Source organism: Trichomycterus rosablanca, chromosome 7 (genome assembly GCF_030014385.1).
Source record: "Trichomycterus rosablanca isolate fTriRos1 chromosome 7, fTriRos1.hap1, whole genome shotgun sequence".
Lineage (NCBI taxonomy): Eukaryota > Metazoa > Chordata > Actinopteri > Siluriformes > Trichomycteridae > Trichomycterus > Trichomycterus rosablanca.
In genome coordinates, this window is record NC_085994.1 from 16,259,916 (window position 1) to 16,281,667 (window position 21,752).

At 40.3% G+C, this 21,752-nt stretch overlaps 2 protein-coding genes and 1 long non-coding RNA gene across 4 annotated transcripts; 1 reads left to right on the forward strand and 2 right to left on the reverse strand.

Annotated features, from left to right (window-relative positions):
- Positions 1-3,185: 3,185 nt before the first annotated feature.
- Positions 3,186-10,553, forward strand: LOC134318232 (uncharacterized). 2 transcript variants are annotated; one of them, XM_062999056.1, is made up of 15 exons: positions 3,186-3,393; positions 3,756-3,850; positions 3,951-4,022; positions 4,474-4,690; positions 4,844-4,919; positions 5,502-5,819; positions 5,901-5,982; positions 6,097-6,215; positions 7,288-7,485; positions 7,573-7,659; positions 7,938-8,191; positions 8,809-8,937; positions 9,257-9,397; positions 9,628-9,748; positions 10,061-10,553. In XM_062999056.1, the coding sequence occupies exons 1-15, from the start codon at positions 3,364-3,366 to the stop codon at positions 10,276-10,278; spliced, it is 2,157 nt and encodes a 718-aa protein (XP_062855126.1). In that variant the 5' UTR covers positions 3,186-3,363; the 3' UTR covers positions 10,279-10,553. The 2 variants fall into 2 exon arrangements, with proteins under 2 accessions (XP_062855126.1, XP_062855127.1); XM_062999057.1 differs by having other exon boundaries at positions 5,904-5,982.
- LOC134318234 (uncharacterized) lies at positions 7,520-8,878 on the reverse strand. Its single transcript, XR_010013355.1, has 2 exons — positions 8,792-8,878; positions 7,520-8,164 (listed from the first exon to the last, which is right to left on the reverse strand). It is a non-coding gene; the product is annotated as an uncharacterized LOC134318234 (long non-coding RNA).
- LOC134318233 (uncharacterized) lies at positions 10,550-14,312 on the reverse strand. The gene is made up of 7 exons (XM_062999058.1): positions 14,103-14,312; positions 12,926-13,599; positions 12,784-12,829; positions 12,621-12,712; positions 12,292-12,402; positions 11,714-11,990; positions 10,550-11,568 (listed from the first exon to the last, which is right to left on the reverse strand). Exons 1-7 carry the CDS (start codon positions 14,130-14,132, stop codon positions 11,356-11,358), a joined length of 1,443 nt encoding a protein of 480 aa, XP_062855128.1. The 5' UTR covers positions 14,133-14,312; the 3' UTR covers positions 10,550-11,355.
- Positions 14,313-21,752: the final 7,440 nt, after the last annotated feature.

Consider the following 21,752-nt stretch of genomic DNA (forward strand, 5'->3'; position numbering starts at 1 on the left):
TCATGTTTCCCTCAATGAACTGCAGCTCCCCAGTGCCAGCAACACTCATGCAGACCAAGACCATGATGCTACCACCACCATGCTTGACTGTAGGCAAGTTACAGTTGTCTTGGTACTTCTCACCAGGGCGCCGCCACACATGCTGGACACCATCTGAGCCAAACAAGTTTATCTTGGTCTCGTCAGACCACAGGGCATTCCAGTAATCCATGTTCTTGGACTGCTTGTCTTCAGCAAACTGTTTGCGGGCTTTCTTGTGCGTCAGCTTCCTCTGGGATGACGACCATGCAGACCGAGTTGATGCAGTGTGCGGCGTATGGTCTGAGCACTGACAGGCTGACCTCCCACGTCTTCAACCTCTGCAGCAATGCTGGCAGCACTCATGTGTCTATTTTTTAAAGCCAACCTCTGGATATGACGCCGAACACGTGGACTCAACTTCTTTGGTCGACCCTGGCGAAGCCTGTTCCGAGTGGAACCTGTCCTGGAAAACCGCTGTATGACCTTGGCCACCATGCTGTAGCTCAGTTTCAGGGTGTTAGCAATCTTCTTATAGCCCAGGCCATCTTTGTGGAGAGCAACAATTCTATTTCTCACATCCTCAGAGAGTTCTTTGCCATGAGGTGCCATGTTGAATATCCAGTGGCCAGTATGAGAGAATTGTACCCAAAACACCAAATGTAACAGCCCTGCTCCCCATTTACACCTGGGACCTTGACACATGACACCAGGGAGGGACAACGACACATTTGGGCACAATTTGGACATGTTCACTGTGGGGTGTACTCACTTATGTTGCCAGCTATTTAGACATTAATGGCTGTGTGTTGAGTTATTTTCAGAAGACAGTAAATCTACACTGCTATACAAGCTGTACACTGACTACTCTAAGTTATATCCAAGTTTCATGTCTATAGTGTTGTCCCATGAAAAGATATAATGAAATATTTGCAGAAATGTGAGGGGTGTACTCACTTTTGTGATACACTGTATGTATATATACAGTGTATCACAAAAGTGAGTACACCCCTCACATTTCTGCAAATATTTTATTATATCTTTTCATGGGACAACACTATAGAAATAAAACTTGGATATAACTTAGAGTAGTCAGTGTACAACTTGTATAGCAGTGTAGATTTACTGTCTTCTGAAAATAACTCAACACACAGCCATTAATGTCTAAATGGCTGGCAACATAAGTGAGTACACCCCACAGTGAACATGTCCAAATTGTGCCCAAAGTGTCAATATTTTGTGTGACCACCATTATTATCCAACACTGCCTTAACCCTCCTGGGCATGGAATTCACCAGAGCTGCACAGGTTGCTACTGGAATCCTCTTCCACTCCTCCATGATGACGTCACGGAGCTGGTGGATGTTAGACACCTTGAACTCCTCCACCTTCCACTTGAGGATGCGCCACAGGTGCTCAATTGGGTTTAGTCCATCACCTTTACCTTCAGCTTCCTCAGCAAGGCAGTTTTCATCTTGGAGGTTGTGTTTGGGGTCGTTATCCTGTTGGAAAACTGCCATGAGGCCCAGTTTTCGAAGGGAGGGGATCATGCTCTGTTTCAGAATGTCACAGTACATGTTGGAATTCATGTTTCCCTCAATGAACTGCAGCTCCCCAGTGCCAGCAACACTCATGCAGCCCAAGACCATGATGCTACCACCACCATGCTTGACTGTAGGCAAGATACAGTTGTCTTGGTACTTCTCACCAGGGCGCCGCCACACATGCTGGACACCATCTGAGCCAAACAAGTTTATCTTGGTCTCGTCAGAGCACAGGGCATTCCAGTAATCCATGTTCTTGGACTGCTTGTCTTCAGCAAACTGTTTGCTGGCTTTCTTGTGCGTCAGCTTCCTTCTGGGATGACGACCATGCAGACCGAGTTGATGCAGTGTGCGGCGTATGGTCTGAGCACTGACAGGCTGACCTCCCACGTCTTCAACCTCTGCAGCAATGCTGGCAGCACTCATGTGTCTATTTTTTAAAGCCAACCTCTGGATATGACGCCGAACACGTGGACTCAACTTCTTTGGTCGACCCTGGCGAAGCCTGTTCCGAGTGGAACCTGTCCTGGAAAACCGCTGTATGACCTTGGCCACCATGCTGTAGCTCAGTTTCATGGTGTTAGCAATCTTCTTATAGCCCAGGCCATCTTTGTGGAGAGCAACAATTCTATTTCTCACATCCTCAGAGAGTTCTTTGCCATGAGGTGCCATGTTGAATATCCAGTGGCCAGTATGAGAGAATTGTACCCAAAACACCAAATTTAACAGCCCTGCTCCCCATTTACACCTGGGACCTTGACACATGACACCAGGGAGGGACAATGACACATTTGGGCACAATTTGGACATGTTCACTGTGGGGTGTACTTACTTATGTTGCCAGCTATTTAGACATTAATGGCTGGGTGTTGAGTTATTTTCAGAAGACAGTAAATCTACACTGCTATACAAGCTGTACACTGACTACTCTAAATTATATCCAAGTTTCATGTCTATAGTGTTGTCCCATGAAAAGATATAATGAAATATTTGCAGAAATGTGAGGGGTGTACTCACTTTTGTGATACACTGTATATAAACTTTGGTTCTAACAAGTTTCAGCAGATTTGTGTTCTTCGACTGTTGTTGAGAAATGAAATGTTTACTATGGAAGCACTTCTGTAAGTCGCTTTGGATAAGAGCGTCTGCTAAATGCAGAAAATGTAAATATATATATATATATATATATATATATATATATATATATATTTTTTTTTTTTTAATTTATGCATTTACTCCCATTTTCTCTCAATTTAGCATAGTCAATTTGTCTTTTGCTGCTGGGGGATCCCTGATTGCGGTCGAGGTGGGTATATTGCTGCTCACGCCTACTCCGACCTGCGCGCAGCCCTTAGCGGAACACTTTTTCACCTATGCATTCTGCACAGGCGCCTCTTATGGAAGTAAATTTGTCTCATCAGATTTTGAAATTTAAAAGCCTTTGAATTTTGATTAATGAACTTTTTTACACTGAAATTTTCATTTTGAATTTTTTTGCCTCAGAATTCAATGCATGCATTTTACAATAACTCATTTTCACTTTCATTTTTCGCTGTTAACAAATTCAAAAGCAAAAATTCAAGTTTTAAAAATTCAAATAATAAATATTTAGGTTGCTCAGATTCGATAGGTTAAATTCAGATCACAAAATTCAAGTTAAAAAATTCAGATTAAACATCCGGGACACGCAGGATGAGCAATCGATTCTGTCTCAAATCGAACTGATACCCAGCCAATCACGTTACACTCCACTGATTAAGCGACAACGAAGCGGCTTTCGTTTACAGAAGGACAGTCAGCGATGGCGGCCAATTTCAGCAGTGGAACATCGGTAAGTGTATTAACTTTTTAACTGCTTTTTGAATTTTTCGATTAAGTAACATGTAATATCTGACACGTTACACACCAACATATTTTAATAGACAATATCTATGCGGAACTTTTAATGACGTGTCGGTTGCTAGCATAATTAGCATAACTAACGTGAGGCAGTAACTCCACTGGCAAAGAAAAACAGACAATTGACCACAATTATGTTTGACTAATATGTGGTTACAGTTAATAATGTAATCATAGCCAGTTAGTTTATATCATGGTTACTGAGGTAACGTTTAGCCGTTTAAAACTTTATTTTTGCTCTACTGATTTGTAATATCTTTCTTATTGTGTTGTGTGTTTTGTTTGTAATGACAGGATAGTCAGTCTGAGATTGTTCAGTCAGCCAGGCATTTATTGTCCCTATTAACATCAAGAGACGCAGCTCGTGATGTCGCAAATACAGATATGAGGTTTAGTTTTGAACTTCAATTCATGTACCCATGGCTTGTTTTTACTCATCAGTTCTAGACTTATTGATAATTGAAAATATTATTGTATACAATTCTGCAGAGATCAGAGGCAGGGAGGTCACAGTCCAGCCCCTCAGCCAGAAAAACCATCGCTTCAGATGGAAATGACCAGGTAAAGGCCTACAGGACAAGTTTGCTATTTTAAATGCAAGACTTATGTGTACATATTTTGGGATGCTATTAATTTGTACTGGCAAAATTTACCGCTTATTTACAGTAAGTGAAGATAGCCATAGTATTGTGTTGCATGTTTTACATCTTACCGGTATTGTAGATAATAAACGTTAAGTCAGTAAACCCTGGAAAAAAATTGCTTGATGTTTTGTGACCATTCAGTAAGACATACAAAGATCCCATAATAGTATTATTAAACTTGGATTTTAATGGAACCTGCTGGGGGTACCAGGTACAGTGCCAGTATGTCCATGTATATCATGCAAGACAAAATTCAATACATACCATGTCATAACATTATCGCTTTGTGTTTTTTTGGTTAAAATGACAACCAGGAAAAAAAACAGATAATGTTATAGTAGTAATAGTTCATGTTGTTATTTTTTCAGGTCATTTCCAGGTATTTTTACCAAGGGCAGAGGAAAGAGGCGCTTTCCTGCAGCAAATCTTGTTCCTGCCAAAAAGATTAAACCACTTGAAGTGGCTTTTTATTTGCTGCCGAAACAATGTGAAAGAACGCCAAATGAGCAGGAGCAAATAGACCACTTGCAGTCAGGGTTGGGTCGTAGGACTGCTCATTTGGATGAGGGCACAACACATGAAGAGGTAATAACACTCTTCATGATTGTAAAAGTTAATGAAAATCAATTAAATACATTAATTATGGGTACATGTACAAATCTTAAATAGGTTTGGTGCAGTACCTCACAAACATTTTGATGATAAGTATGGGCTTATTCATTTTTTTTTTTCATACAGTTATGTGAGGCCCTAAAAGTTTTGTTTCCGAAACTGAGGATGGTTACTGGTGGGTGGCTCCTTTACAAATCGTCAGGTAGGCCAACACAAGTTTGCATGTTAGTGTTGCTCATTAATAAAAAGTACTTATGCAGCCGATAATTGCACATTATGCAATGTACAGTTTCTTTATTGTAATAGATGGTTTGTTTATTAGGATTTTAACGTGATGTTTAACACTTTGGTTACATTCATAACAGGAACAGTAGTTACTCATTACAAAGTTCATTTGTTCACACAAGGTTATATCCAACACAGTCCTGGACAATTTATTATCTCCAATTTACCTCACTTGTGTGTCTTTGGACTGTGGGAGGAAACCGGAACACCTGGAGGAAACCCACGCAGACACATGGAGAACATGCAAACTCCACACAGAAAAAACCCCAGACCGCCCCACCTGGGGATCGAACCCAGGACCTTCTTATTGTGAGACCCACTTGGCCACCATGCCACCCTGTGATAGATGGTACTTAAATAAAACTGTTAAACTGCAAATCAGCAAGTGCAAACTAATAGTTTAATTTTAACATTTGTATTTGTAAAAGTCAATAAAAAAACGAAAATCGTAAAGATGTACAGTTTGTAATCTTATTTTGCTCTACATCGTTTTCTACAGGCGGCTGGGGTAGACGAAAACTCTCTCTTGTGGCTCCTGATGATATTGGCTATACAGGCAGGATCTTGAAGGCTGCAAGTCGTGGGGGTAAGAATCTATTCATAGCCCCAGTTCAAGAAGAACTCAGCACAAATCCCCTACAACTAACTGATGAAGCATTCAGTAGCATGTCAAAAGCCACCTGTCAGAAGTGTGGAGTTGAAGTTCCCTTGCAGCTTCTGACTGAACACATCAAGTCCTGTGGCACCATTGATATTAGCAGTGATGATAACCTGCCTACTGAAAACATGGATAGCAGTGAGACTGAAGAAAGAAAATGTAAGAATTGTTTGTTTAAACATTTGTTAGCATGTTATTTAGTACTAAACAAAATAAACTTAATGTTTGTTTTCTCAACAGCAGCTATGCAGCAATGTCCTGTCTGCACAAAAATGTTTCCTTGTGACTTTATCGAGGTACATGCTTCTTCATGTGGTGAAAGGTATCCAATCACTTTTTATTGTTGCGATATATATATATTTTTTTATCGGTAGTTGTCTTAATATCTGTTTTACATATGCAGTGCAAGTGTAACACAAAAATGTTATGTGGGTAGTGCAGGAAATGTGGTGAGGCATGATATTATTGTCACTGAGATGCATGACAGTACAGTCAGTGAGGAAGTGGAGGCTGCAGTGCCTGGACCGTCCAGAGCTTCTGCAACAGTTACAGATGGTAGGTGCTGCTTAGTGGTAGCAGTGGTGTTAGAAATTGAAAGAGGGTAAACAGTTATTGTGTGTTAAAAATGGGCATGTCGCAATGCATGGCCTGTTGTTTACCTTAAACAAGCTTCTTCTGGTAGCATAGCAGTCATTTCATGTTACAACAATTACAAGTATAATACTTTTCTCAACATGGTATTCAAACCTGTGTTAATAAGCCATAACATTAAAACCACCTCCTTGTTTCTACACTCACTGTGCATTTTATCAGCTCCACTTACCATATAGAAGCACTTTGTAGTTCTACAATTACTGACTGTAGTATATCTGTTTCTCTGTATACTTTATTACCCTCTTCTTTAATGGTCATGGCCGTCTTAAGACCCAGAGCATGGTGTGGGTGGTGGATGATTCTCAGCACTGCAGTGACACTGACATGGTGGTGGTATGTTAGTGTGTATTTGTGCTTATATGAGTGGATCAGACACAGCAGTGCTGCTGGAGTTTTTAAATACCATGTCCATTTACTGTCCACTCTATTAGACACTCCTACCTAGTTGGTCCACCTTGTAGATGTAAAGTCAGAGACGATCGCTCATCTTCTAGGCCTTCATCGGTGGTCACAGGACGCTGCCCACAGGGCGCTGTTGGCTGGATATTTTTGGTTGGTGGGTTATTCTTAGTCCAGCAGTGACAGTGAGGTGTTTAAAAACTCCAGCAGTGCTGCTGTGTCTAATCCACTCATACCAGCACAACACACACTAACCCACCACCACCATGTCAGTGTCACTGCAGTGCTGAGAATCATCCACCACCCACACCATGCCCTGGGGTCTTAAGACGGCCCTGACCATTAAAGAAGAGGGTAATAAAGTATACAGAGAAAGAGATGGACTACAGTCTGTTACTCTGTAAAGTGCTCCTATATGGTGTACCTACCATATAGGAGCACTTTACAGAGTAACAGACTGTAGTCCATCTACTTGCCTAAAATGGATAATGAGTGTAGAAACAAGGATTTGGTTATAATTAAGTGCTGAAAAACTATATTTACATGTTGTGTGTTTTTTTTCTATTATTATTAGGCTGGTTAACTATCAGTGACCCTGCCAGAGCTATATCTCAGTGTGCGGATAATTTTCTCCGTATTCATGAAATGAAGAGTCCCCTGTTCCTTAGTATGGACATCAGAAAAAGCCCTACTGAACAGGACATGGCCCTTATCTCTTTTTACAAGAGGCCTAACGTGGAATGGGCAAGACCCCTGAATTGCAGGCTTGAAGGTAGTGCAAATTACAAGTTAGAGTTGTAAAAAAATAATTTAAGTATTCCTTTATTTTTATTGTGTTAAACCCTACATTGTGTTACAGGAGATACTGCTGTTGGACAGGGTGTAACCCGTTTTTATTTCTCAAGATGCATGGAAAAGCTCAAGTCTGGGTTTTGCATAAATTTTGGTATGTATTTTGTATATTCGAATGCTTTCTTGTATCTTAGTTGGTTTGGGTTCCCTGAAGGTTTAAAGGGCATTACTAGATGAATTATGCCATTTTAATGAGAACTGTGACCTCCTGTTCATCACAGTGCAAACACATATAGTCTGTCAACCATTCACACTCATTCCACTAATAATCACCATCAGTGAAGAGGTAACCAGTATTAACCTGCATGTCTTTGTACTGTGGAAGGAAGCACATGACTTCTTCTTGTTTAATGTTTTAAATTTCTTCAACAGGAAACTCCAATGTTACAATGCTATTTGAGGGAGAGCCTGGACATTTAGTCCCTTCAGCCTCTCATTTTCTTGTGGACAGCGATTTGTTCATTGTTGCAGGGAGAATGTTGGGCCACTCTTTTCTTCATGGAGGGCCATGCCTGTCAGGACTCAGCCCTGCTGTTGTTCATGTCTTGCTTGGTGGGAGTCCTGAAACTGCAACTGTTACTTTAGAGGACTGTCCAGACCTGGAAATCAGAGAAACAATCAGGCTTGTATGTTTCTTTTATGTTACATTTTATGCACAATGGGACACCATTTTACTATGTATCCAATAAACCTACAACCCCAATTCTAATGAAGTTGGGACGTTATGTAAAACATAAATAAAAACAGAAAACGATGATTTGCAAATCCTCTTCAACCCATATTCAATTGAATATACTACAAAGACAAGATATTTAACGTTTAAACTAATAAACTTTATTGTTTTTTTGCAAATATTCACTCGTTTTGAATTTGATGCCTGCAACACATTCCAAAGAAGTTGGGACAGGGGCAACAAACCATTAATGCTGAAAGGTACATACAGGTTTTGGAGCAACATATCCAAGCAACGTCTTTTTTAGGGACGTCCCTGCTTATTTCAGCAAGACGATGCCAAGCCACCTTCTGCACGTGTTACAACAGCGTGGCTTCGTAGTGAAAGAGTGCAGGTACTACGTCCCCAACTTCATTGAAATTGGGGTTGTATATGGGTTATTAAGTGACTGTAATGTATGGCAACTCAACCTTGTCAAATGAAGAATTATTAATTAAGTGTTGTAGCTCTGTAAATGGTGTACCATCAATACCAATTTTATCTTCCAATTTACCTTTATCTTTCTTGAAGCTTGAAGGGGTATCCAAACTCTCAGATAAAGATAAAAAAACTGTCCAGGACTTGGCCTATGCATGGGACCTCCCTTGCCTAACTGAGAACAACAGAAGATGGCTTTTTGAGAAGCTTCTGATCCATGCTGTAAGTAAAAGTTTGGGTCCATCATGAGTCCATCCATGTTATAAATGTACATTGGTAAATGTATAATAAATCTGTCTTCAGACATTTAATTGTTACACTAGTTTATTTATTTTCAAAAGGGGAAAAAGTCACAGTTAAGGATGCAAAATGTATCACTTTCTATGTGCAAATTATTTTTCTGGAAACCTAAAAATGGTCATTGGTCTTTGTGCTGCATGTGGAAAGAGTTTTGTTAGTGAGCATGATGACTGTCCTTATTATTCCATTCACAAGGGAAGTCTGATTATTGCTCTCTTTGCCTTCTTTTTATTGTTAACAGGTTATCGGACGTGTGACAAGACAAATTAAGCAGCTAAGACGAGGTCTCAAAGAAACCCAGATGTGGACAGTCCTAACCCAACGACCTGACACGGTGGCCTTGCTTTTTCCAAAACCAGGAGCAGACAGTTTCAGCCCTGAGGTAAATCTTAATTACTTTTTTAATTTAAATATTAGAGTTTATATCATATGTCACTTCTGTCTTTCTTTGTACTGTCACATACCAACACAAAATCCAACAGGCTCACCAAAAAAATACCAACTAGTGATGTTTGATCAAAGAGCCACAAGAAAGAGCATAAGTGATGTGCGGTATTAGTTTGTTCAAGATAAGAAAGACCTGAAGCACTTTATGCTACGTTTTCATTTCAGGAACTTCTTCAGCGTATCACATGGCCTCGTGATGAAGATGATGATGATGATGACGACGATGATTATTCAGGTGACACCAAAAGCCGCATGTCAGGCTATCTTCGAGAATTCATTGCCAATGGTATGTTTACAGAGTACACTAAACTGCAATTAAAATATTATTTGGGTAACTCAATTTCTTTACTGTTTAAATATGCAACATACATTTTATATGTGGGTGTATTTGTAAAATTACATTTGCTGTTTTTAGCTCAGTAGTTTAACTGGTCATGTTCTGCTCTACAACCCTTTTTTAAAGCAAAATTAGACTAATTAATATAGTTTAAGCCATTAGTGTCATAGTTGATCATTTGTCCTAATTAAAAAAGTAATTGTTTTTGTTGATCTGATTTGTTGTAGCCATAAATATAATCAATTTTATCCTACTCCATAGCAACATCAATTGAATTGACTAATCTGGTCAAATTCTGGACAGGATGGGAGATTTTACCAACCAGTCTCACTGTAGAGGTAGTCAAGAGCAGATACCCTACAGCTTCCACCTGCTTCGAGACCTTGCGCATCCCGGGGATTTACAGGGATTACACGTCTTTTCAAAGTGACATGCTGGCCTGTATTTCCACTTGCCAGACGGGATTTGGACTTGTGTAAACACTTGTGACATGTTGGCCTGTAATTTTTACTTGTGAGACAAGGTTTAATTTTGTAACACAAGTTTAAGCTGTTAACCGTTCAGTTCAATATGTTAAGCTTAAAAACCTTTATGCTGAATTGTCATATTTCTTAAAATTAACAGAATGATCACTTGATGGGGAATACATAGCTTCTCCAAAAAATTCACTGGGAGATTTCCTAAGTTTTCAAAAAGGTCCTGGTTAAAAATCTGTAATCTCGAATAAACAATTTAAGCAGAACTTTAACATCCATTGCAGTGTACTGGTTTATTTTTTTGGTTCAGTTTTACAAAACACTTACGTACATACAGTTGGTTTTGTAATGTTTGTTTATTAGTATTTTACCGTGATGTTTTACACTTTGGTTACATTCATGACAGGAACGGAAGTTACTCATTACACAAGTTTATATCGAACACAGTCATGGACAAATTAGTATCTTCAATTCACCTCACTTGCATGTCTTTGGACTGTGGGAGGAAACCGGAACACCCGGAGTAAACCCACGCAGACATGGAGAGAACATGCAAACTCCACACAGAAAGAACCCGGACCCACCCGGGGTTTGAACCCAGGACCTTCTTGCTGTGAGGTGACAGTGCTACCCACTTAGCCACCATGCCGCCCTGTTTTTTAATGCAATAGAAATATTCTGATCTAATTTTGCAGTTCGAATAATATGTGGGGGTGGCAAGGTGATTAAGTGGGTAGCACTGTTGCCTCACAGCAAGAAGGTCCTGGGTTCGATCCCCAGGTGGGACGGACCAGGTCCTCTCTGTGTGGAGTTGGCATGTTCTCCCCATGTCTGCGTGGGTTTACTCCGGTTTCCTCCCATAGTCCAAAGACATTCAAATTAGGTTATTTGGAGATATTAAATTGTCAAATACTGTGTTCGATATAACTTTGTGTGAACTGATGAATCTTGTGTGATGAGTAACTATCATTCCTGTCATGAATGTAACCAAAGTGTAAAACATGACGTTACAATCCTAATAAACAAACAAACTCGTTAGCAGTTGTCTTACTCTGACTACCTTAAACTCTCATCATTTTTTTAAAGAGATACAAAATTCTCACAAAACTGAACAGCAGCAATGTAAATATCACAGCCAAAAGACTGAGATTCAGCTCTTTGGTTAACTGCATCTCTTAAAGCTGTCATTTGTCCATCTGTCAGTGAGCATTCTGTGTCTGGGACAATGATGCTCGAGTGGTCATCACAAGGAAGTCCACTGTTTTCCCAGTCAATATTTGGAATGTTTATTGCCTACAAATAGACAAAAGTGTGCACTATTATTTATTTGTATAGATAAACACAAGACACACTTTCAAATACATATGCCTTTTACTTCTAAAATGTAGTGCTTAAATATATAATTCACACTTTTCATTAACATTGTACTTGCATATACCTCTGTGATATCTGGTCTAGGAACTGGGTGATGTGTACGACCCAGAACCCACAGCTGGTTAGGGGTCATCTGGCTCTCTGTTCTTATAGGATGATTGTCCCAACCATTGCAAAATGTATCTAGGTCATCCTGCAGGCGTGGCAGAAACACGTATTTGCAACAGAAGAGGTGTACAACACTGGCAATGCTGAGAAAGCCCTCTTCTTCAAGGTAGTGAAGAACATCATGGTAGATGCTTGTTACAGCTACCCACAAGTCTCTCCACAGCCGTTCAATCCTGGAAAATGATAACATAGACAAAAACTTAATCAGAAATTATACTTCCACTTACCTCCTACACAAGTGCACCAAAATAGGCTCATTTTTATAGTCCAAATAATATAATGGTTAAATTATACCTTTAGATGTACTTGCATAACAAACCATTTCTTACATTAAACTGTAATACATACATGTCATTACAATCCTATAAAAAGTTGCATACCACCATAAATACTGCAAATAAGTCATGCTACCACTACATGGAATGAATCAGTGAGGGGGCAACTTTCAAATAGCATTTGTTCTGTTGCACAAACCGTTGGTTGTGAACACTCTTCCCAGATATGAAGCTGCTCCTTCCAGTGCCACGGACTGTAAACATAAGGCGTGCAACATCCACGTTTTCCACCCCCTGATCACCACGTACCCTAAAATAGACACACGTATACACACAGTTAATCACATTATGATCACTGCCTACTTTTGACGGCAGATTCATCTGATATGTATGTATACATAGGTTGGTTCTGGTTGAAACATCTGTGTAATTTGCAGCATGTGCCTTTAATCTTAGATGTGTGAGGTATTAGTGTTGGGCACTGTGTTGTCCTGTAAAATTATGTAGTTTAACAAAGTATACATTTACCTAAGAGGAAAACCAAATTTCTCAACAGATTGTTGGAAGAAGGCCAAGGTGGTTGATGCCTGGTTGTTGGAGGCCGCACCAAGATACATTATCTGCAGCACAATACAAGGACACCAATATAAGTCATTCAAGTATTTATAAAAATAATAACAATTTTGCTTACCTTGCGGGAAAAACCGTCAATGCCGCCAAAGATAACAATGTTGTAGCTGAAATGAAAAAAGCAGAGTTTATCAATTAATCAAAGTATATAACATACATGACTTGACATGGCATGTACTAAAAAAGACTCAAAATAAACTTACCGGATTAGTTTATGGTTTGTGTCTATGTGCATCAAAGCCTGGGGGCCTGGAACTGAGTAGGTACGGCGAGCAATACATCCTAACTGGACCATACGGGATATGACACCAGTGGTGTCAACACGGTGCATGGAAGCTCTGACACGGTTATACTGCACCCTTAGTCCTCTTGCTTGAAGGAGTGCCTTAACCATTCGATATCCAGAGTGAGGCTGCCGGGATTTGATCTCTCTTACACACTGGTCTAGCTCATCATCAGTCATGGTGCTGTATAGTTCCCTTACTGAGAGCTCTGACTCTGCCAAACGACGGTAAACTGTGCTTCTGGACACCCCCAAGAGTTTAGCTATACATGGCACAGTTAAATTAAGTTCCAGAAGGTTGCAAAGGTAGTCTGGAGATATAATCATTCGCTGTCGCCCAGCTGGTCCTTGCTCAAACTGAACGACAGCAATGTGTTGCTTCCTTTTCTCTATCTCCAGACTAATAAGACTGTGTAGCTGTCTCAGTGCAATTAAAATAGTAGGGCAAACAGCTACTTGACTGGAAACAGCATTTAAAAACACAAGTTCTTGTGTACAAGTGAACTCTAAAAAGTCCAGATCCAGAGGCATGCGTCCCAGAATATTTTCCAAACGAGTGCGAAGTCTTCCTATAATATGATTAAGCACAAGTTCCTAAAAGAGAAGAACGTTATATATTGTAAACTACACTATTAAACTCATAACTGTAAGACAAACTGTTTGGAATTACTTTAATCGGATATAATAGTTTCATCAGATATTAAGTACAGATTATATAACTGCAAAAACACTGAACTGCCAACAGTTCAAAACCAGTCGCATTTTTATTAGCATCGTTGCACAATAACTCCTGTTAACAACCCTACAAAATGACACTCAAACTGTAAGCTCGTCACTGTAAATTAACTTGACCAATGTTACACGCTAAGAAAAAATTAGAGCCTTTCAAGAGCAAAGTGCTTTAATAACATCAAAGACTAGAACAGTAACGCACAGGTGCTAAACATACTTCTGATCAGATCTTTTTTTATTGCTTTCTTTGACCGTAGGATTATAATTACTGCCGCAGAACTGTAAATAACGTTAGCGATAATAAAACCTGCTTGGATAACACAATTTCACGACACAAAAAGCAGTTAAAAAGTTAATACACTTACCGATGTTCCACTGCTGAAATTGGCCGCCATCGCTGACTGTCCTTCTGTAAACGAAAGCCGCTTCGTTGTCGCTTAATCAGTGGAGTGTAACGTGATTGGCTGGGTATCAGTTCGATTTGAGACAGAATCGATTGCTCATCCTGCGTGTCCCGGATGTTTAATCTGAATTTTTTAACTTGAATTTTGTGATCTGAATTTAACCTATCGAATCTGAGCAACCTAAATATTTATTATTTGAATTTTTAAAACTTGAATTTTTGCTTTTGAATTTGTTAACAGCGAAAAATGAAAGTGAAAATGAGTTATTGTAAAATGCATGCATTGAATTCTGAGGCAAAAAAATTCAAAATGAAAATTTCAGTGTAAAAAAGTTCATTAATCAAAATTCAAAGGCTTTTAAATTTCAAAATCTGATGAGACAAATTTACTTCCATACCTCTCTGCTAATCAAAATTTGATACTGAAATGATCTCCTCTCTCATCTTTTGTGACAGCTTCTTAGTTTCAAATTGTTTAATCATGGTGTAATCCAACTTTAGGTCTTTTTTATCTTTAACAGAGGACAGTACGTTTTGAGCTGACTGTTTATAAAGGATCCTTCTTGGCTGCTTCCGTCAGGGGTCACCACAGCAGATTATTTATTTGCATATTTGAATTGCCACAGTTTTTACATCAGATACCCCTTCTGATGTATTTCTTTTATCCAGGCTTGGGACCGGATAAAAGGAATAATATGTGCCCCTCCCCCCTCCCCAATGGCTACATTTTGAGCTGATTGTATTGTATGTAACATTTAATAATCATCAAACAGCTGTACAACCTGCAGAAGGTGTGGCAGTTACACTTTTATTGACGGATGCATCGAGTCATGTGTTTATATGCATACCACTGGGTTATTGATTACTCATATTTCTAACCTGCAATGCTTCTGGTCTCAGCGTGAAGTCTAAGCAATAAACCATGCAGTGCCACACTTCACTTCATTGCACGATATTTTTTCAATCATGCAGATTTTTATTGGCAAGTAACATGAATTGAACATGACCAGTCACCACAGCTTCAGTCATTCAGCAGAGAAAATTGAGTTTTAAAAGTCTGTTATTTAGATATGCATGGTGTGCATCCTTTAAATGAAGAGCTACGACTTCTCATTCTCTCAGCAAAAAAAAAAGACTTCAGTAGAGTCTGTAGATCTTTGGCATTTAAAATGCACTAAATCTTACATGAACTATGTAAAATACCAGGGCAGGAACAAGGTCAAATGTCATGATGTGTTACATAATTATCATACCAGTAAAATGTTATCTTTATTTTATGTGTATAAGGATGGATCCAGTCTTTCTTAGCGTATTTCTCACCACACTGACTCACTCACTTTTTCTTAACCGCTTATCCAATTAGGGTCGTGGTCAGCTTTTCAATGGGTGCAAGGAACACAGTAACACCCTGGACGGGGCACAAGTCCATTACAGGGCAGACACACACACACACCCATTCACCTATAAGGCAATTCAGTGTCTCCAAATAACCTGACTGCATGTTTTTGGACTGTGAGAGGAAACCGGAGCACCCGGAGGAAACCCACGCAGACATGGGGAGAACATGCAAACTCCACACAGAAAAGACCCGGACTGTACCGCCTGGGGATCGAACCCAGGACCTTCTTGCTGTGAGGTGACAGTGCTACCCACCAAGCCACCACATTGACTAGATATTTATTGTTTTTAATTGTGAACCACTTACATAGAAAATAGAAGTGTTGTATGTGTATAAAATGAAACCATTAATGCATCAAAACCATACCAAAGCAAACCGTACATACACATTTTTATACATTGTAAAGCAAACCATTATTACATTAAAATAAGTATTATATATACTGTATATATATACAGTGTATCACAAAAGTGAGTACACCCCTCACATTTCTGCAAATATTTTATTATATCTTTTCATGGGACAACACTATAGAAATAAAACTTGGATATAACTTAGAGTAGTCAGTGTACAACTTGTATAGCAGTGTAGATTTACTGTCTTCTGAAAATAACTCAACACACAGCCATTAATGTCTAAATGGCTGGCAACATAAGTGAGTACACCCCACAGTGAACATGTCCAAATTGTGCCCAAAGTGTCAATATTTTGTGTGACCACCATTATTATCCAGCACTGCCTTAACCCTCCTGGGCATGGAATTCACCAGAGCTACAGAGGTTGCTACTGGAATCCTCTTCCACTCCTCCATGATGACATCACGGAGCTGGTGGATGTTAGACACCTTGAACTCCTCCACCTTCCACTTGAGGATGCGCCACAGGTGCTCAATTGGGTTTAGTCCATCACCTTTACCTTCAGCTTCCTCAGCAAGGCAGTTGTCATCTTGGAGGTTGTGTTTGGGGTCGTTATCCTGTTGGAAAACTGCCATGAGGCCCAGTCTTCGAAGGGAGGGGATCATGCTCTGTTTCAGAATGTCACAGTACATGTTGGAATTCATGTTTCCCTCAATGAACTGCAGCTCCCCAGTGCCAGCAACACTCATGCAGCCCAAGACCATGATGCTACCACCACCATGCTTGACTGTAGGAAAGATACAGTTGTCTTGGTACTTCTCACCAGGGTGCCACCACACATGCTGGACACCATCTGAGCCAAACAAGTTCATCTTGGTCTCGTCAGACCACAGGGCATTCCAGTAATCCATGTTCTTGGACTGCTTGTCTTCAGCAAACTGTTTGCGGGCTTTCTTGTGCGTCAGCTTCCTTCTGGGATGACGACCTTGCAGACCGAGTTGATGCAGTGTGCGGCGTATGGTCTGAGCACTGACAGGCTGACCTCCCACGTCTTCAACCTCTGCAGCAATGCTGGCAGCACTCATGTGTCTATTTTTTAAAGCCAACCTCTGGATATGACGCGGAACACGTGGACTCAACTTCTTTGGTCGACCCTGGCGAAACCTGTTCCGAGTGGAACCTGTCCTGGAACACCGCTGTATGACCTTGGCCACCATGCTGTAGCTCAGTTTCAGGGTGTTAGCAATCTTCTTATAGCCCAGGCCATCTTTGTGGAGAGCAACAATTCTATTTCTCACATCCTCAGAGAGTTCTTTGCCATGAGGTGCCATGTTGAATATCCAGTGGCCAGTATGAGAGAATTGTACCCAAAACACCAAATTTAACAGCCCTGCTCCCCATTTACACCTGGGACCTTGACACGTCACACCAGGGAGGGACAACGACACATTTGGGCACAATTTAGACATGTTCACTGTGGGGTGTACTCACTGATGTTGCCAGCTATTTAGACATTAATGGCTGTGTGTTGAGTTATTTTCAGAAGACAGTAAATCTACACTGCTATACAAGCTGTACACTGACTACTCTAAGTTATATCCAAGTTTCATGTCTATAGTGTTGTCCCATGAAAAGATATAATGAAATATTTGCAGAAATGTGAGGGGTGTACTCACTTTTGTGATACACAGTGTATCACAAAAGTGAGTACACCCCTCACATTTCTGCAAATATTTCATTATATCTTTTCATGGGACAACACTATAGAAATAAAACTTGGATATAACTTAGAGTAGTCAGTGTACAACTTGTATAGCAGTGTAGATTTACTGTCTTCTGAAAATAACTCAACACACCGCCATTAATGTCTAAATGGCTGGCAACATAAGTGAGTACACCCCACAGTGAACATGTCCAAATTGTGCCCAAAGTGTCAATATTTTGTGTGACCACCATTATTATCCAGCACTGCCTTAACCCTCCTGGGCATGGAATTCACCAGAGCTGCACAGGTTGCTACTGGAATCCTCTTCCACTCCTCCATGATGACATCACGGAGCTGGTGGATGTTAGACACCTTGAACTCCTCCACCTTCCACTTGAGGATGCGCCACAGGTGCTCAATTGGGTTTAGTCCATCACCTTTACCTTCAGCTTCCTCAGCAAGGCAGTTGTCATCTTGGAGGTTGTGTTTGGGGTCGTTATCCTGTTGGAAAACTGCCATGAGGCCCAGTTTTCGAAGGGAGGGGATCATGCTCTGTTTCAGAATGTCACAGTACATGTTGGAATTCATGTTTCCCTCAATGAACTGCAGCTCCCCAGTGCCAGCAACACTCATGCAGCCCAAGACCATGATGCTACCACCACCATGCTTGACTGTAGGCAAGATACAGTTGTCTTGGTACTTCTCACCAGGGCGCCGCCACACATGCTGGACACCATCTGAGCCAAACAAGTTTATCTTGGTCTTGTCAGACCACAGGGCATTCCAGTAATCCATGTTCTTGGACTGCTTGTCTTCAGCAAACTGTTTGCGGGCTTTCTTGTGCGTCAGCTTCCTTCTGGGATGACGACCATGCAGACCGAGTTGATGCAGTGTGCGGCGTATGGTCTGAGCACTGACAGGCTGACCTCCCACGTCTTCAACCTCTGCAGCAATGCTGGCAGCACTCATGTGTCTATTTTTTAAAGCCAACCTCTGCATATGAAGCCGAACACGTGGACTCAACTTTTTTGGTCGACTCTGGCGAAGCCTGTTCCGAGTGGAACCTGTCCTGGAAAACCGCTGTATGACCTTGGCCACCATGCTGTAGCTCAGTTTCAGGGTGTTAGCAATCTTCTTATAGCCCAGGCCATCTTTGTGGAGAGCAACAATTCTATTTCTCACATCCTCAGAGAGTTCTTTGCCATGAGGTGCCATGTTGAATATCCAGTGGCCAGTATGAGAGAATTGTACCCAAAACACCAAATTTAACAGCCCTGCTCCCCATTTACACCTGGGACCTTGACACATGACACCAGGGAGGGACAACGACACATTTTGGCACAATTTGGACATGTTCACTGTGGGGTGTACTCACTTATGTTGCCAGCTATTCAGACATTAATGGCTGTGTGTTGAGTTATTTTCAGAAGACAGTAAATCTACACTGCTATACAAGCTGTACACTGACTACTCTAAGTTATATCCAAGTTTCATGTCTATAGTGTTGTCCCATGAAAATATATAATGAAATATTTGCAGAAATGTGAGGGGTGTACTCACTTTTGTGATACACTGTATATATATATATATATATATATATACTGTATATATATATATATATTTTTATGCATTTTCTCCTAATTTAGAGTAGTCAGTTTGTCTTCAGCTGCTGGTTGATCCCTGATTGCTGCTCACGCCTCCTCCGACCCACGCGCAGCCCTTTGCGGAACCCTTTTTCACCTATGCATTCTGCACAGGTGCCTCTCTGCTAATCACAATTGGATTAATAAGAATGAATATGAGGTAAATTGAGGTAATAATAAGGTAATAATACATGTAGCAACCTTTCCACCCCACTACTGGAAAATGGCTCTGTTTTTAGTAAAAGAGATGTGTTTTCACCCTGGAATACCCAATTTAGTGTCAATATTTCTTCTTTAGCATATTAAGTCAGCAATTAATTTAGGCCATTGGGCAGCATGGTGTCACAAAATGTGCTGCACAGCATCATAGGTCTCAGGGGCCAGACGTCCTCACTTCTGGTCAAGGAATTCATGGATTACCAAATAAAGTACTCCAGTCCTCTCCCACCTTCCAAAACAGGTAAAAGGTTTATTGGCTACTGTGAATAGCCCTGAAATAAGAATAGGTAAGTGAAATTCACACACACACACACACACACACACACACACACACACACACACACACACACACACACACACACACACACACACACACATTCATACTTGAACTCCAAGTAGCTCAACTGGTCTGCTCATTTTATAAAGGATGACAATTGGATACTGAATAAATGAATACGTATGAATATGAGGTAAATTTAAAATGTAACCCGTCCACCCCACTACTGGAAAATGTAATTATGCTTTCCTAAAACTACTGCAACGCTATTTATATTTATAAATTGTATGAAAGACAAGGCTCTGTTTTTAACAAAACAGATTTTCATCCCGGAATACCCAATTTACTGTAATTTCTTTTTCTTTAGCATATTAAGACAGCAATTAATTCAGGCTATTGGGCATAATGGTGTCACAAAATGTGCTGCGCAGCATCATGGGTCTCAGCGGCCAGACGTCCTCACTTCTGGTCAATTAATTCATGGATTACCAAAAAACGTACTCCAAAAACCTTCCAAAAACGTGAAAAGGGTTTAATGGCTACTGTGAATAGCTCAAAAGTAAGAATAAGTAAGTGAGATTCACACACACACACACACACATACACTCACACTCAAACTTCAATATCTAGTAGCTCCAACTGGCCTGACTGAAGCAAGAGGAGGATAAGACATTGCTGACAATAAATAATACATGAATTTAATTTATTACAAATGAGTTTAACTATACATAAATAACTTACGGTAACAAGTGTTAAAAAGGGTACCAGATTTTTACTTTGTCACTAGGCAACAACAGAAACAACATCCACCACTGAACAAATTCAGCCTTTCAGCTTTGTGTTGTTTGCGTAGGCACATTCTTACTCTCTATCGACTGGTTGGCAGGGAAAAGATGGGCTTCATAATGTGCCCCCAAACCCCTGTTTTTACTTATGCATATATAAAAACACACACAACACAGTCACTAATACAAAGCATTAGTGTAACGTCTTCTAAAGCATGCAAAAAAATGTACTATTACAGTATTAATAGCTTTCATTAGTGAAATAACTGTCTGCCTGCTAAACTATGTGTAGGGGGGAAACAACTTCTTCTTAATGGATGTGTTTTATGCACTTATCTTCATAATCAGACTTATGAATTAAAGGCTTTATACCATGACTTGACAGAAAGATTAGAGCCCTGCAGGTAAAAACTTTACTACTGAATACCAGTGTGAGAACATTCTCCAAGTTGAATTGTGTTGTGCAAATAAATGGAATAGACCTTTTCATGTCACAGCAAGACTGTGCCCCTGGGTGCAAGCAAGGTCTACAAACACATATGATACATATATATACGTATATATATATACAGTGTATCACAAAAGTGAGTATACCCCTCACATTTCTGCAAATATTTCATTATATCTTTTCATGGGACAACACTATAGACATGAAACTTGGATATAACTTAGAGTAGTCAGTGTAGAGCTTGTATAGCAGTGTAGATTTACTGTCTTCTGAAAATAACTCAACACACAGCCATTAATGTCTAAATAGCTGGCAACATAAGTGAGTACACCCCACAGTGAACATGTCCAAATTGTGCCCAAATGTGTCGTTGTCCCTCCCTGGTGTCATGTGTCAAGGTCCCAGGTGTAAATGGGGAGCAGGGCTGTTAAATTTGGTGTTTTGGGTACAATTCTCTCATACTGGCCACTGGATATTCAACATGGCACCTCATGGCAAAGAACTCTCTGAGGATGTGAGAAATAGAATTGTTGCTCTCCACAAAGATGGCCTGGGCTATAAGAAGATTGCTAACACCCTGAAACTGAGCTACAGCATGGTGGCCAAGGTCATACAGCGGTTTTCCAGGACAGGTTCCACTCGGAACAGGCTTCCCCAGGGTCGACCAAAGAAGTTGAGTCCACGTGTTCGGCATCATATCCAGAGGTTGGCTTTAAAAAATAGACACATGAGTGCTGCCAGCATTGCTGCAGAGGTTGAAGACGTGGGAGGTCAGCCTGT